The following is a 12749-nucleotide window of genomic DNA, read 5'->3' as shown; positions in this document are numbered from 1 at the left end:
CTTGGCACATTTAGCCACTGGGATTTTTGCCCATTCTTTAAGGCAAAACTGCTCCAGCTCCTTCAAGTTGGATGGGTTCCGCTGATGTACAGCAATCTTTAAGTCATACCACAGATTCTCAATTGGATTGAGGTATGGGCTTTGACTAGGCCATTCCAATACATTTAAATGTTTCCCCTTAAACCATTCAAGTGTTGCTTTAGCAGTATGCTTAGGGTCATTGTCCTGCTGAAGGTGAACCTCCATCCCAGTCTCAAACCTCTGGAAGACTGAAACAGATTTCCCTCAAGAATTTCCTTGTATTTAGCGCGATCCCTAATTTCTTTAATTCTAACCAGTTTCATAGTCCCTGCCGATGAAAAACATCCGCACAGCATGATGCTGCCACCATGCTTCACTGTGGGGATGATGTTCTCAGGGTGATGAGAGGTGTTGGGTTTGCGCCAGACATAGCGTTTTCCTTGATGGCCAAAAAGCTCAATTTTAGTCTAATCTGACCAGAGTACCTTCTTCAATATGTTTGGGGAGTCTCCCACATGCCTTTTGGCATAATGGATTTAATGGTGCTCTGTGGGATGTTCAAAGTTTTGGATTATGTTATTTTATAACTCAACCCTGATCTGTACTTATCCACAACTGTTTGGAGAGCTCCTTTGGAGAGCTCCTTGTTCTTCATAGTACTGTTTGCATGGTGATGCCCTTTGCTTAGTGGTGTTGCAGACTCTGAGGCCTTTCAGAACAGGTGTATAAATACTGAGATCATGTGACAGATCATGTGACACTTAGATTGCACACAGGTGGACTTTATTTAACTAATTATGTCACTTCTGAAGGTAATTGGTTGCACCAGATCTTATTTAGGGGATTCATAGCAAAGGGGGTGGATACATATGCACGCACCACTTTTCCGTTGTTTTTTTTTTCTTCACTTCACCAATTTGGACTATTTTGTCTATGTCCATTACATGAAATCCAAATAAAAATCTATTTAAAATACAGATTGTAATGCAACAACATAGGAAAAATGCCAAGGGGTTGAATACTTTTGCAAGGCCGTGTATATTCTTACCTTACACACTGTGTGGTGTAGTATTTACAACATGTTTGCTTTTTCACGTTTGGATTGTAAGGCTAGGAGACTGAATACCTCTGAATAGGCTATTTAAACCTAGCGATGGATTTCGTAGCATCATATATTTTACACTATTGTCTTATGAAACTGGCAGTGTCCTAAACATTTAAAATACTCTAGCCTAGCTTGAAAGTTCTGTCGGGGTCACCTCCAATTCCCCATTTCTCTGTCCCCAGACTAATGTCTCTTAATGTTCTGTTGAATAGTAGAGCAGCCGAGCACGGAGACAGTCTCCTCACCGTTGGGTCACGAATTAAACATTAATAAGTGAACTTACTTAACGTTGTTAAGTTACAGACATAATGTTGAAGTAATTCATGTATTTAGGTGCTAATATGAAAGTGGTCACCATCAGCATAAAAGCAGAGGGCATGGGAGTTTAATTAGGTTCAGTTCATAAGAGCTGTCTTTAAATGTTTAAGCTTATTGTTGATTAAACAGTATCACAAAAGAGCACATCACCAATAACGGCAATCTCTCGACATTCTTTGGGATGTTTCAATTCATTTAATAAGTAGGATGCTCAATGCACACTCATTCAACAGAAAATCTGGCATCCCTAAAGTGCTGGTACTCGGGTAGCTTAACCTTGTCCAAAAGTGAAGGGTAAAAACCTTTATGATCTATGATTATATGTGGAGGTAATGCAATAGTGCTGCAGCGTGTGTAATAATTCTAACCCTCTTGTCATTACACAACGGGAGAGGCTAAGAAAATATTATGCATGGTGTGAACACAACCAGGAAAAAATTGTAGGGCAAAACATCAATTTTCATGAATCAAGTTGTGATTATCATAACTCAGATTTACTCACACGTGAGTAAGTACTGAGCAACGCTGTTATGTTATCCAGGCGCACCACGCCATTTGAATCAACAACTAACCTCAATATAATCATACACTAGGCGACATGTCATGTGTAGGAGGGATTTTAAGCACGGACATTAAATGGATATGAAAATAGCCCTTTGTTCCATTGTACAATCAACACCTCAGTACTGTAGGCTACCTTGCTAACCATTCCGACATTCGGATTCCCTATCACCTTGCCAAATCTGAAGGAATCCAGGAAGAAGGTAATGCTCCATTTAATATAATGTGCGGCAGCTCTTTTTTCTTCTTATTTTTTACAGACCCCTGATTCCTCGTTCAGGCTGCTACCGGTATTTTCCAGCCTCCATTTTGTGACCGCTGTGAAGGGGCCCCGTTGGCTCACAAAGATATTGATCACCCAATGGAAGTCATATCCAAATAATGTCTCATTTAGCCAATTAGCAGGCAGGGTGGGTGATTAACAGCATAACAAGGCACCAGACCCTAAGGGACCGACAACGGCTACCCACTGTGATGGAACATGCGGTGGATGCAATAACGTTTAGCCCAAACACATTAAGGTGTCTCTAATTGTGATTAGTAAACACAGGAACAAGAGTAAGCAGGGTGTAAGAACCGAAACACCATAGAAGAAAATTACAGTTTTAAGAGAAAGGAACGTCCTGTGTTCTTTCCCCAGTGAATATTAAGCACAGAGCTATACAATGAGAGTCAATGCTCCCTGAGGGAAAGAGAGGGTAACCATGTTTTTCAGAATGCTCTGGGTATTCCACTTATTAAAGTGCCAGGTGATTTGAAAAAGAATACCCCCCACCCTCTCTGGTCGCTTTCTCTCTCTCTCTCTCTCTCTCCCTCCCTACCTCATCCAAAACCACATTCTCAACCACACACTCCAACAGTGGCTTGAGAAATGAACTCTTGGCCTGTTTTGCCATTGGGGCTGACTGCAGTGTTTTTGTAGCACCGTTCGGACTTTCTCATCTCCGTCGTCGTCTCGGAGCACTGGGGTGGAAACAGAAATGAGGATGATGGAATGTCTCCGGTGCAGTGCACCCCTCCTCTCTCTCTTTCTCCCGTTCCCTTTTTCTTCTCTCCGTCTTGTGGCTCTGTCTGGCGTTTTGTTGCTCTGCAGCCCAGGTTATGACAAGCACCATCAAACCCATCCGTTCAGTGAAAAGTGTTTATGTATGACAAATGATAAAGAGCAGCAGCCCAACTGTGGAGAGGTGAGCATAGAGAGGAAACAGGAAACAGAAACGCAGCGAAAGTACACGCTGATAAACAGTCAGTACTTTTAAATGAAAATTGTACTTTTTACTTCATTTGTTTCATGTTTAAAAAAATAATTCCCATACATATTTCCCCCGGTGATATACATTTTGTATAGAAAAGTACATGCACACCCCTTCAAATTAGTGGCACTGTTATAGGATGCCACCTTTCCAACAAGTCAGTTCGTCAAATTTCTGCCATGCTACAGCTGCCCCGGTCAACTGTAAGTGCTGTTATTATGAAGTGGAAACGTCTAGGAGCAACAACGGCTCAGCCGCGATGTGGTAGGTCACACAAGCTCACAGAACGAGACCGCCGAGTGCTGAAGCACGTAGCGCGTAAAGTAATCTCTTCTCAGTTGCAGCACTCACTACCGAGTTCCAAACTGCCTCTGGAAGCGATGTCAGCACAATAACTGTTTGTCGGGAGCTTCATGAAATGAGTTTCCATGGCCAAGCAGCCGTGCACAAGCCTAAGATCACCATGCTCAATGCCAAGCGTCGGCTGGAGTGGTGTAAAGCTTGCCGCCGTTGGACTCTGGAACAGTAGAAACACGTTCTCTGGATTGATGAATCAATCATCACCATCTGCCAGTCCGGTGGACGAATCTAGGTTTGGCGGTTGCCAGGAGAACGCTACTTGTCCCAATGCATAGTGCCAACTGTAACGTTTGGCGGAAGAGGAATAATGGTCTGCAGCTGTTTTCATGGTTCGGGTTAGGCCCCTTAGTTCCAGTGAAGGGAAGTCTTAACGCTACAGTATACAATGACATTGTAGACAATTCTGTGCTTCCAACTTTGTTTCAACAGTTTGGGGAAGGCTCTTTCCTGTTTCAGCATGACAATTCCCCCGTGCACAAAGCGAGGTCCATACAGAAATGGTTTGTAGAGATTGGTGTGGAAGAACTTGACTGGCTTGCACAGAGCCCTGACCTCAACCCCATCGCACTCGCAGACTGCGAGCTAGGCCTAATCGCCCAATATCAGTGGTAGTTAGCAACTTTTTTTCAAAATGCAAGCTGAGACATAAAAAATGGTATCCACGAGTTCATCTGACTCTGGGGAAGGAGATAAAGGGCTTCATTGCCAAAATCCTAAAGTATCCCTTTAAGCCTATGCAATCTGCCATTTAAGAATTTAATAAATTCTTCTCGCTTTAACTCTAAAGGCACTATCCTCCTATATTTATCCTTTAATGCCATATCAGGAGGGCACAGAAATGCCCCCAAATGATATGAAATAGGTCAAGCAGTTCTAAATCCATGCTGATGCGTCTTGAAGGGTCGTGCAATGTAAATGTCAACATGCATCCTTGTGCCTCTACAACAAATGTCAATATGTCTAAATCCCCTTTGTATGATGCACCCAGGTTTTCTGTCAATGTATTCACATTCCCCTCTCTTCTTTTACAGGTGGGAATGGGCTCATTTGACGATGCTGGCAGCTAGTAACAACGTCGAGAGATGGATGTGATTCATCTTCAAAAGAAAGCAGAGCGTTAATGGAGGCTAACCCAGATGTGCTTAGCAGGACTGTAGCTTCCTGAGGTATATGTTCATTGTTATCTACTTGGGCCTGTATGACTGAAGTCTTGACTCCAACCCTTACGCCCAGGAGGGAAAATTGAGCAGTTGGACGCCAGTACAACCACAGCAAAACAAAAGCCCCCTGGGAAACTCTCCCTACCAGTGGGGGGTAGTCAGTCGCTATAGCAACAGTAACAAATTATTCATTATTTGTGAAGTTAACAGCTCAGACCACTTAATCTACAAAGACCAATTACTTACTGGAGGGAATCGGGCCAATATGAAGGACGTGTCATTTGTAGATTGTTTCTTCGTGGGCCTTGCCATGACTGCCTTTGTTCTGGCCTCTGAGGAGAGAGTCGATTGCCCTCAGCTATGTGTGTGTGAGATCAGACCCTGGTTCTCTCCCAGCTCCGTGTACATGGAGGCCCCAATTGTTGACTGTAATGACTTGGGACTTTTCACTCTGTCTGGGAGATTACCAACGGACACACAAGTGCTATTGCTGCAGACCAACAACATTGCAAAGATTGAGAGACCTTTGGATTACCTGGCCAACATCACAGAGATTGACTTGTCGCAAAACAACTTGTCCTCAATGAGTGACATCCACCTCGGGCGGCTGCCTCAGCTGCTGTCCTTGCACATGGAGGAGAACTGGATACGCCAGCTGCCAGATAGCTGTCTGGCAGAGCTGGCCAACCTTCAGGAGCTTTACATGAACCACAACCTGATCTCCTCCATCTCCCCCACGGCGTTCCAGGGTCTCCACAACCTCCTCCGGCTCCACCTCAACTCTAACAAGCTGCAGACGATCAGTAGTGAGTGGTTCGACACCATACCCAATCTGGAAATACTCATGATTGGGGAGAATCCGATCACCTCCGTTCAAGACATGAACTTCAAGCCACTTCGTAATCTCCGAAGTCTAGTTCTGACCAGGATGAACCTATCGCAGTTACCCGACGGCGCTCTATCTGGCCTCGACAACTTGGAGAGCATCTCGTTCTACGACAACACCTTCCCCGAAGTTCCCCACGCAGCTCTGAGGAACTTAAAGAACCTCAAGTTTCTGGATCTAAACAAGAATCCCATAGGGAGGATACAGCGTGGAGATTTTGCAGACATGCTCCACCTCAAAGAGCTGGGCATTAACAGCATGCCGGAACTGGTCTCTATCGACAGCTTCGCCCTCAACAACCTCCCCGAACTGACTAAGATTGAGGCCACCAACAACCCCAGGCTCTCTTACATCCATCCCAATGCTTTCTACAAACTGCCCAGGCTGGAGACATTGATGCTGAATGGGAACGCGCTCAGTGCCCTGCACAGGATTACCGTGGAGTCCCTCCCCAACCTGCGGGAGGTGAGCATGCACAGCAACCCCATCCGCTGCGACTGTGTGGTCCGCTGGATGAACATGAACAAGACCAACATACGCTTCATGGAACCAGATTCACTCTTCTGCGTCGAGCCTCCCGAGTACGAGGGCCAGCATGTCCGACAGGTCCACTTCAGGGAGATGACAGAGATCTGTCTGCCTCTCATCTCTCCTGAGAGCATGCCCGGGCACGTCAGCGTCGACAACGGGAGTTCTGTATCGCTTCACTGCCGGGCCTTTGCCGAACCCGAACCGGACATCTACTGGATCACACCTTCTGGTACCAGGGTCCTGCCCAATACCGTTTCAGATAAATACTACATGCACTCAGAGGGAACGTTTGACATCTACGATGTAACAGAGAACGAGGCTGGACTGTACACCTGCGTTGCCCACAATCTGGTCGGCGCAGACCTAAAGTCAGTCTCGGTGGAGGTGGATGGATACTTCCCCCGACCTGCCAACGGCTCTTTGGACGTCAACATCAAATCAGTGCAGTCCAACTCGGTACTGGTGGCCTGGAAAGCCGCCCATGGTGGTCTGGCTCCTAACATAAAGTGGTACAAGGCTTCCGACCCCAACCACCCGACCATGGCATTCACTGCACGCGTACCGTCTGACGTGAAAGTGTACAATCTCACACATCTGACTCCTGCCACCCAGTACAAGGTGTGTGTGGACATCCGCGGCATCCTCTACAAACACGACACCAAATGTGTCAATGTCACCACAAAGGGATTAGAGCTGGCGGCCAAGGACACTGAAAAGTGGCACGCTGCAGTAATTGCTGTCTTTGGTGTGCTTCTCGCTGTGATTTCAGTGGCCTGTCTGCTTATTTATGTGTCTCTGAGGAACCACCACCTTTGTGGGGATTTAAGGAAATGCCACTCCAAAGTGTCTTTGACGCAGGTGGCCGGCCTGCACTCTCCTTTTACGAGGCTGTGGGTCTCAGGGAACGGACTGCCAACTGCAGTGGAAGTGAAACCCACAGTCATAAATGTATCTGACAATGCCTTTTAAAGAACTAAACCCCCGTGGAGCTTACCACACAATCGCAAAGAATGGACAAAGCGTACAAAAAGGAGAAACCTGCAGTAACTGTTTAAAAATGTGCATCGGCTTCCTTTTAGCTTTGACTCTGACATTCTGGAAAAATATACACCATCATTGAATTGAGGAGTAACCGGTAGGAGGGAGACAGACCACTCTCTTGGTTACAACATAGTATCTGACGTGGCGGCTTTATAACAATTCAATTGCTTTATCAAGCTAACATCACCAGGGAGATCGTTTTCCCTGCTAAAACACACAGTTCGACATCCCTGGGTTCTTCACAGAGTACAGATAGAATAAGAGAATATGATGACGATGGTGTTCTCTCTCTTGTAATTGACTGTTAAATGTGTTAAGAATAGTGGAACTGTCCTTGTGGTCCCCAAGCAATAGCGTCTGTGCTGTACAACATCCATAGGTGAGATAGAGATGACAACTGTCTATAATGGAGGAATTATGTGGTAGAATAGACAATAATAATGACTATGGTGTAAAAATTTTGATGAATATTACCCTTTTTCTATTTAGAAAGAGAGGATTTTTGTTTTTTCATTGATAAATTGTTATATATTCTATCTGCTAATGTAAACATAAATCCTCTGGTGTAATATCTGGACAGTAAACTGGTGTGATATTAATAATGACAGAAACAAATGACTCTCATTAATAACAACATCATTATGCTAAATACAATTATACTGCGTATGGGTACAGTATATAGATAGGGTGTTAAAGAAATGGTTGTTTGCAAGTGTTCGAAGAAGGATCTAAGAATCTTGACAAAGGCAGACCTTGAGTTGATGGTGAGTTCATGGTCTGAATGTGATTGTCTGTCCTGACATCTCCCAGAGAGTAATGATTGTGGTTTCCCCACTGGGCAAAAACAGGTTAAATCAACATTGTTTCCACATAATTTCAACAACAAAAAAATGAAACGTGATGACGTTGAATCAACGTGGAAAACTGATTGGACTGGGAAAATGTCATCAACATAAAAGGGTATTTCGTCTTTTCCCCCCCAACTTTCAACCTAAATCCAATGACATGGTGGAATTTGTTGTTGATTTCACGTTTAATTCAAGTTGACAACTCAACCAAATGAAAATCAAAACTAGACGTTGAACTGACGTCTGTGCTCAGTGGGTTGTTATGCCCCGGTAAGTGCCTACCACAAGAACTACACAAGAAGTACACAGGAAGTACACAAGAACTACTACAGAGAAATAACAACAAGGCCATGTCATATCTGCAGACTCACAAGCTAATCTCAAGTACTTTTAGTGAAAATACATTCTTAGTATTTTTGGCATATAAACATTTTAAAAACGTTGCGTTCTTGCTTTGGGTGTAAAGTTATAAAAGCCATTTTTATATTGACTGTACAGTCACTGTCTGTGATATCTGGGCACAACTGGGACTGAGATAAGAATCTGTGCTGAGGAAAAAAATGTAATAAACATCAACGTTTCTTTGCAATCATAGGGTTAGTCCCTCTCTCCCCTTTCTTCAGAGTGCTGAAATAATTTTATTATCTCACTACATGACAATCATCACACTTGATGAAAACACTATACAACCTTTTGTGTTCCTGACCTTTATATTGCCAGGAAACCTTGATAATGATCACCCAGCATTTCATATAAGAGCAAAAATGCCTGTTGTAACACCATGTGAATATACTGTATCTTACGAGTTTGTATGTATTTTAGCCTACATTGTTATTCCCAGATACAACCCAATACAGCCTCATTAACTGGCTCATTAGGAACATGTTCATTCTTTAGACAGAGGTCCGTGGTCTGAACAAACCCAGCAAAGTCAGTGTCACAGTCATGTAGAGCGGAAAGACACAATGTCCCAATGACAACGCTCTGCAAGGGAAGTCAGCCGGTTAAAGCTCGCTCCAAAGCAGTCGGAATCGGAAAATCGCATTATATTTGTTTCATTAAGCATCCGATGCTGGAGTCCCGAACATAAAAATACCAGACATGATGAATGTCTGTCAGGGACCGAGTGACATGGAGGATTTATCAGACAGGACCTGCCTCATACATCACTGCAGCCTTCAGCACCATGGACAGGGCTTTTAGAGCTCAGCCATTTGTCACAGACAAAGGGAGCTAAAATATGAGCAGAGCCCCTCCGCTCAGGTAGTGGCTCAGGTCAGACTGAGCTGAACGTTGCCAGTCTGCCCGAGTCTGACGCACACAGAGGCACACACAGACTGGACATACACTACCGTTCAAAAGTTTGGGGTCACTTAGAAATGTCCTTGTTTTTGAAAGAAAAGCACATTTTTTTTGTCCATTAAAATAACATCAAATTGTTCAGAAATACAGTGTAGACATTGTTAACGTTGTAAATAATTTTTTATGGAATATCTACATAGGCGTACACAGGCCCATTATCAACAACCATCACTCCTGTGTTCCAATGTCATGTTGTGTTAGCTAATCCAAGTTTATCATTATAAGGCTAATTGATCATTATTAAACCCTTGTGCAATTATGTAAGCACAGCTGAAAACTGTTGTGCTGATTAAATAAGCAATGAAACTGGCCTTCTTTAGACTAGTTGAGTACGTGGAGCATCAGCATTTGTGGGTTCGATTACAGGCTCAAAATGGCCAGAAACAAAGAACTTTCTTCTGAAACTCATCAGTCTATTCTTGCTCTGAGAAATTCTTGCTCTCTCTTTAATGATGCTGCCGGTTGAGGACTTGTGAGGCGTCTGTTTCTCAAACTAGACACTCTAATGTACTTGTCCTCTTACTCAGTTGTGCACCGGGGCCTCCCACTCCTCTTTCTATTCTGGTTAGAGACAGTTTGCGCTGTTCTTTGAAGGGAGTAGTACACAGCGTTGTATGAGATCTTCAGTATCTTGGCAATTTCTCGCATGGAATAGCCTTCATTTCTCAGAACAAGAATCGACTGACGAGTTTCAGAAATAAGTTATTTGTTTCTGGCCATTTTGAGCCTGTAATCGAACCCACTAATGCTGATGCTCCAGATACTCAACTAGTCTAAAGAAGGCCAGTTTATTTCATTGCTTCTTTAATCAGAAAAACAGTTTTCAGTTGTGCTAACATAATTGCAAAAGGGTTTTCTAGCCTTTTAAAATGATAAACTTGGATTAGCTAACACAACGTGCCATTGGAACACAGGAGTGATGGTTGCTGATAATGGGCCTGTGTACGTCTATGTAGATATTCCATTAAAAAACAGCAGTTTACAGCTACAATAGTCATTTACAACATTAACAATGTCTACACTGTATTTCTGATCAACTTGATGTTATTTTAATGGACAAAAAATGTGCTTTTCGTTCAAAAACAAGTACATTTCTAAGTGACCCCAAACTTTTTAACAGTAGTGTACATACACACAAGCAAGCAAGCAAACAGCACACACACGCACATAAATACACTCACACCTTGTGATATCTTTACCCTGAAGACATCATGAGGTGCTACTGTGGCTAAAAGCTGTGTGCTCTATGTGCCCACAAGGAGAACAGTGTGTTCTTAGAAGAACCAACAGCTCGTGGGGTATTATTATTTTTTTATCACGAACCCATGATTTGATTACATCCTTGGATGAACAGACTCAAGACTTATCCACAAATTCGTTTCTCCCCTCTGTCTACACCTCTCTCTCTCTCTCTCTCTCTCTCTCTCTCTCTCTCTCTCTCAGCGGGTAAGAACTCAGGTGATAGCTTTTTCCCCTGTAATTGTACATTCACAGCCACCTATATGAGAGACATCGGGATTTAACTTAAATCCTACATGAAAAGAGCCAGTGAGGTGCAGCCATTTAATCCACAGAGGGCGTAAAAAGAGAGAGAGTTTCTGATGAATCTTCAAATATTTTCTTTGAATCACTTTCTACTATTCAAAAAAAAAAAAAAAAAATCCCCATCTGCAATGCTGAGATATTAAAGCATTCTCTCTGTGCACATTTTCTTTTGTTGCCTATGTGTATATTAAGGTATTTCAGCCAGTTATACAGTTCCATTTAATTATGCAAGGATCATCACTACCAATGTCAATCTCCATGGTGGTTGAAGCTATTATTAAAGAGCTCTTATGTAATAAAACAAATGTATCTAACATTTTAAGACAAATGCAGTAATAATGGTTAGTTTATATTTGTTTCCTTCAGTCTTTTCTTGATTTATATTTATTGCGTGTGCTGTGGGTGATGAAAGAGGATTTCATAAGTATAACATTGTTTTATAATTATTCATGTGAATGTATAAATCAAAGTATGCGTAATGCCATATGTAATGTAGTGGTGACAGTCAGTGTGTACTACTGTGTACTATTCAGTAAAATAAGTAAATCCTCCATTGGAAGCAATAAGGAAACTCTCCTTCATCTTTCTCGGCATCTCCGTAGAAAGTTGCAATCTATCGGTTTCCACTGTCCGTAGTCATGTGTGCTTGGAGTCCAGCCAGCGAGTCTTCAGCGGAAAGATTCATGTATACTCGAGTTGTTATTTTGTTAGTAGATCCACTTGAACACTACACACGATAATATTTACCCAACATACAAAGTGCAAGCCTTTCAAATGATTTTGAATACTAATAACGTATACATCAATAGTATTGTTTGAACCATTTTCTTTATTCACACCAGAGTTCAAAAGACTTGAATGGGATTATTGAATTGAATCATTTCATATAATTTCACGCCATGTATGGAAAACACACACAGCTAGCTGTATAGTAGCAGGTACTATAAAAGAGGTCAAACAACTCTATAAGCTCTCCATATACCTTATTACAGCTAGACATACCTACATAGGTCAGCCTGTGCAGCTGCAGGCAACATTTTCAATAAAAGTGAAATGTCAACATTTATTTATAATCCCAGTGCAGCTATAGCACCTTCATTGTATTAAATGTGATTATTTCTCTTGGAGGTTACCTGAGTAGCCAGCAATCACAAGAACAGCCAAGTTGACATTTGACGATGTACTGTGACACAGAACTATGACTTTTCATCTTTGTCACATTAGAAAACCAATCTCAATTTCTCAGGCAGCATTATATTTTGCGTTCTCCATTTAGCCTATATGACAAATCAATAATTTGCATCACAGAAATGCAAAGTCAATTTTTTTGTTTGTAGATAACCCACCCAGTCCACAAACCTTGACCTGGAATAGCTGATAATAATATCAAATGACAAAGATAGACATTTTGTGTACTCCAAACTAAGCACCTTTGTTATCACGAACCTAGCATTGGTCCAGACAATCTCCATTCCTGACATGCATTGCAATGTATTTCCTGAAAAGTAGAGACAGGATGTGGTGAATTTGCCATAGCTTGTCAAAGGTCAAATGCCATTTGTCTGTAACTTTCAGTTCTGCCTGGCCTCTCCATTTCCATCTAAACAACCATCTCTCCCATATCCTTTCTCCTACCTCCTGCTCACTCTCAGATAAAGAGACGCTGTCCGACCTACCACCACATGCAGACACACAAAGACAGAAAGACACTGACTCTCTCTCTCTCTCTCTCTCTCTCTCTCACACACACACAAACAC

General features: G+C 42.6%; 1 protein-coding gene across 1 annotated transcript; it reads left to right on the top strand.

Annotated features, from left to right (window-relative positions):
* Positions 1–4698: 4698 nt before the first annotated feature.
* On the top strand, positions 4699–8569 carry LOC139379527 (leucine-rich repeat neuronal protein 3-like). The gene has a single exon (XM_071122346.1). The coding sequence runs from the start codon at positions 5044–5046 to the stop codon at positions 7162–7164; it is 2121 nt and encodes a 706-aa protein (XP_070978447.1). The 5' UTR covers positions 4699–5043; the 3' UTR covers positions 7165–8569.
* The last annotated feature ends 4180 nt before the right edge of the window (positions 8570–12749 follow it).

This window comes from Oncorhynchus clarkii, chromosome 21 (genome assembly GCF_045791955.1).
Source record: "Oncorhynchus clarkii lewisi isolate Uvic-CL-2024 chromosome 21, UVic_Ocla_1.0, whole genome shotgun sequence".
Taxonomy (NCBI): domain Eukaryota; kingdom Metazoa; phylum Chordata; class Actinopteri; order Salmoniformes; family Salmonidae; genus Oncorhynchus; species Oncorhynchus clarkii.
The sequence above is the reverse complement of the archived record's forward strand: the minus strand, read 5'-3'. Positions and strand labels throughout refer to the sequence as shown.

What these genes read in the sequence shown, in the direction of transcription:
- LOC139379527 (XM_071122346.1), top strand. Translation starts at nt 5,044, where the DNA reads ATGAAGGACGTGTCATTTGTAGATTGTTTCTTCGTGGGCCTTGCCATG.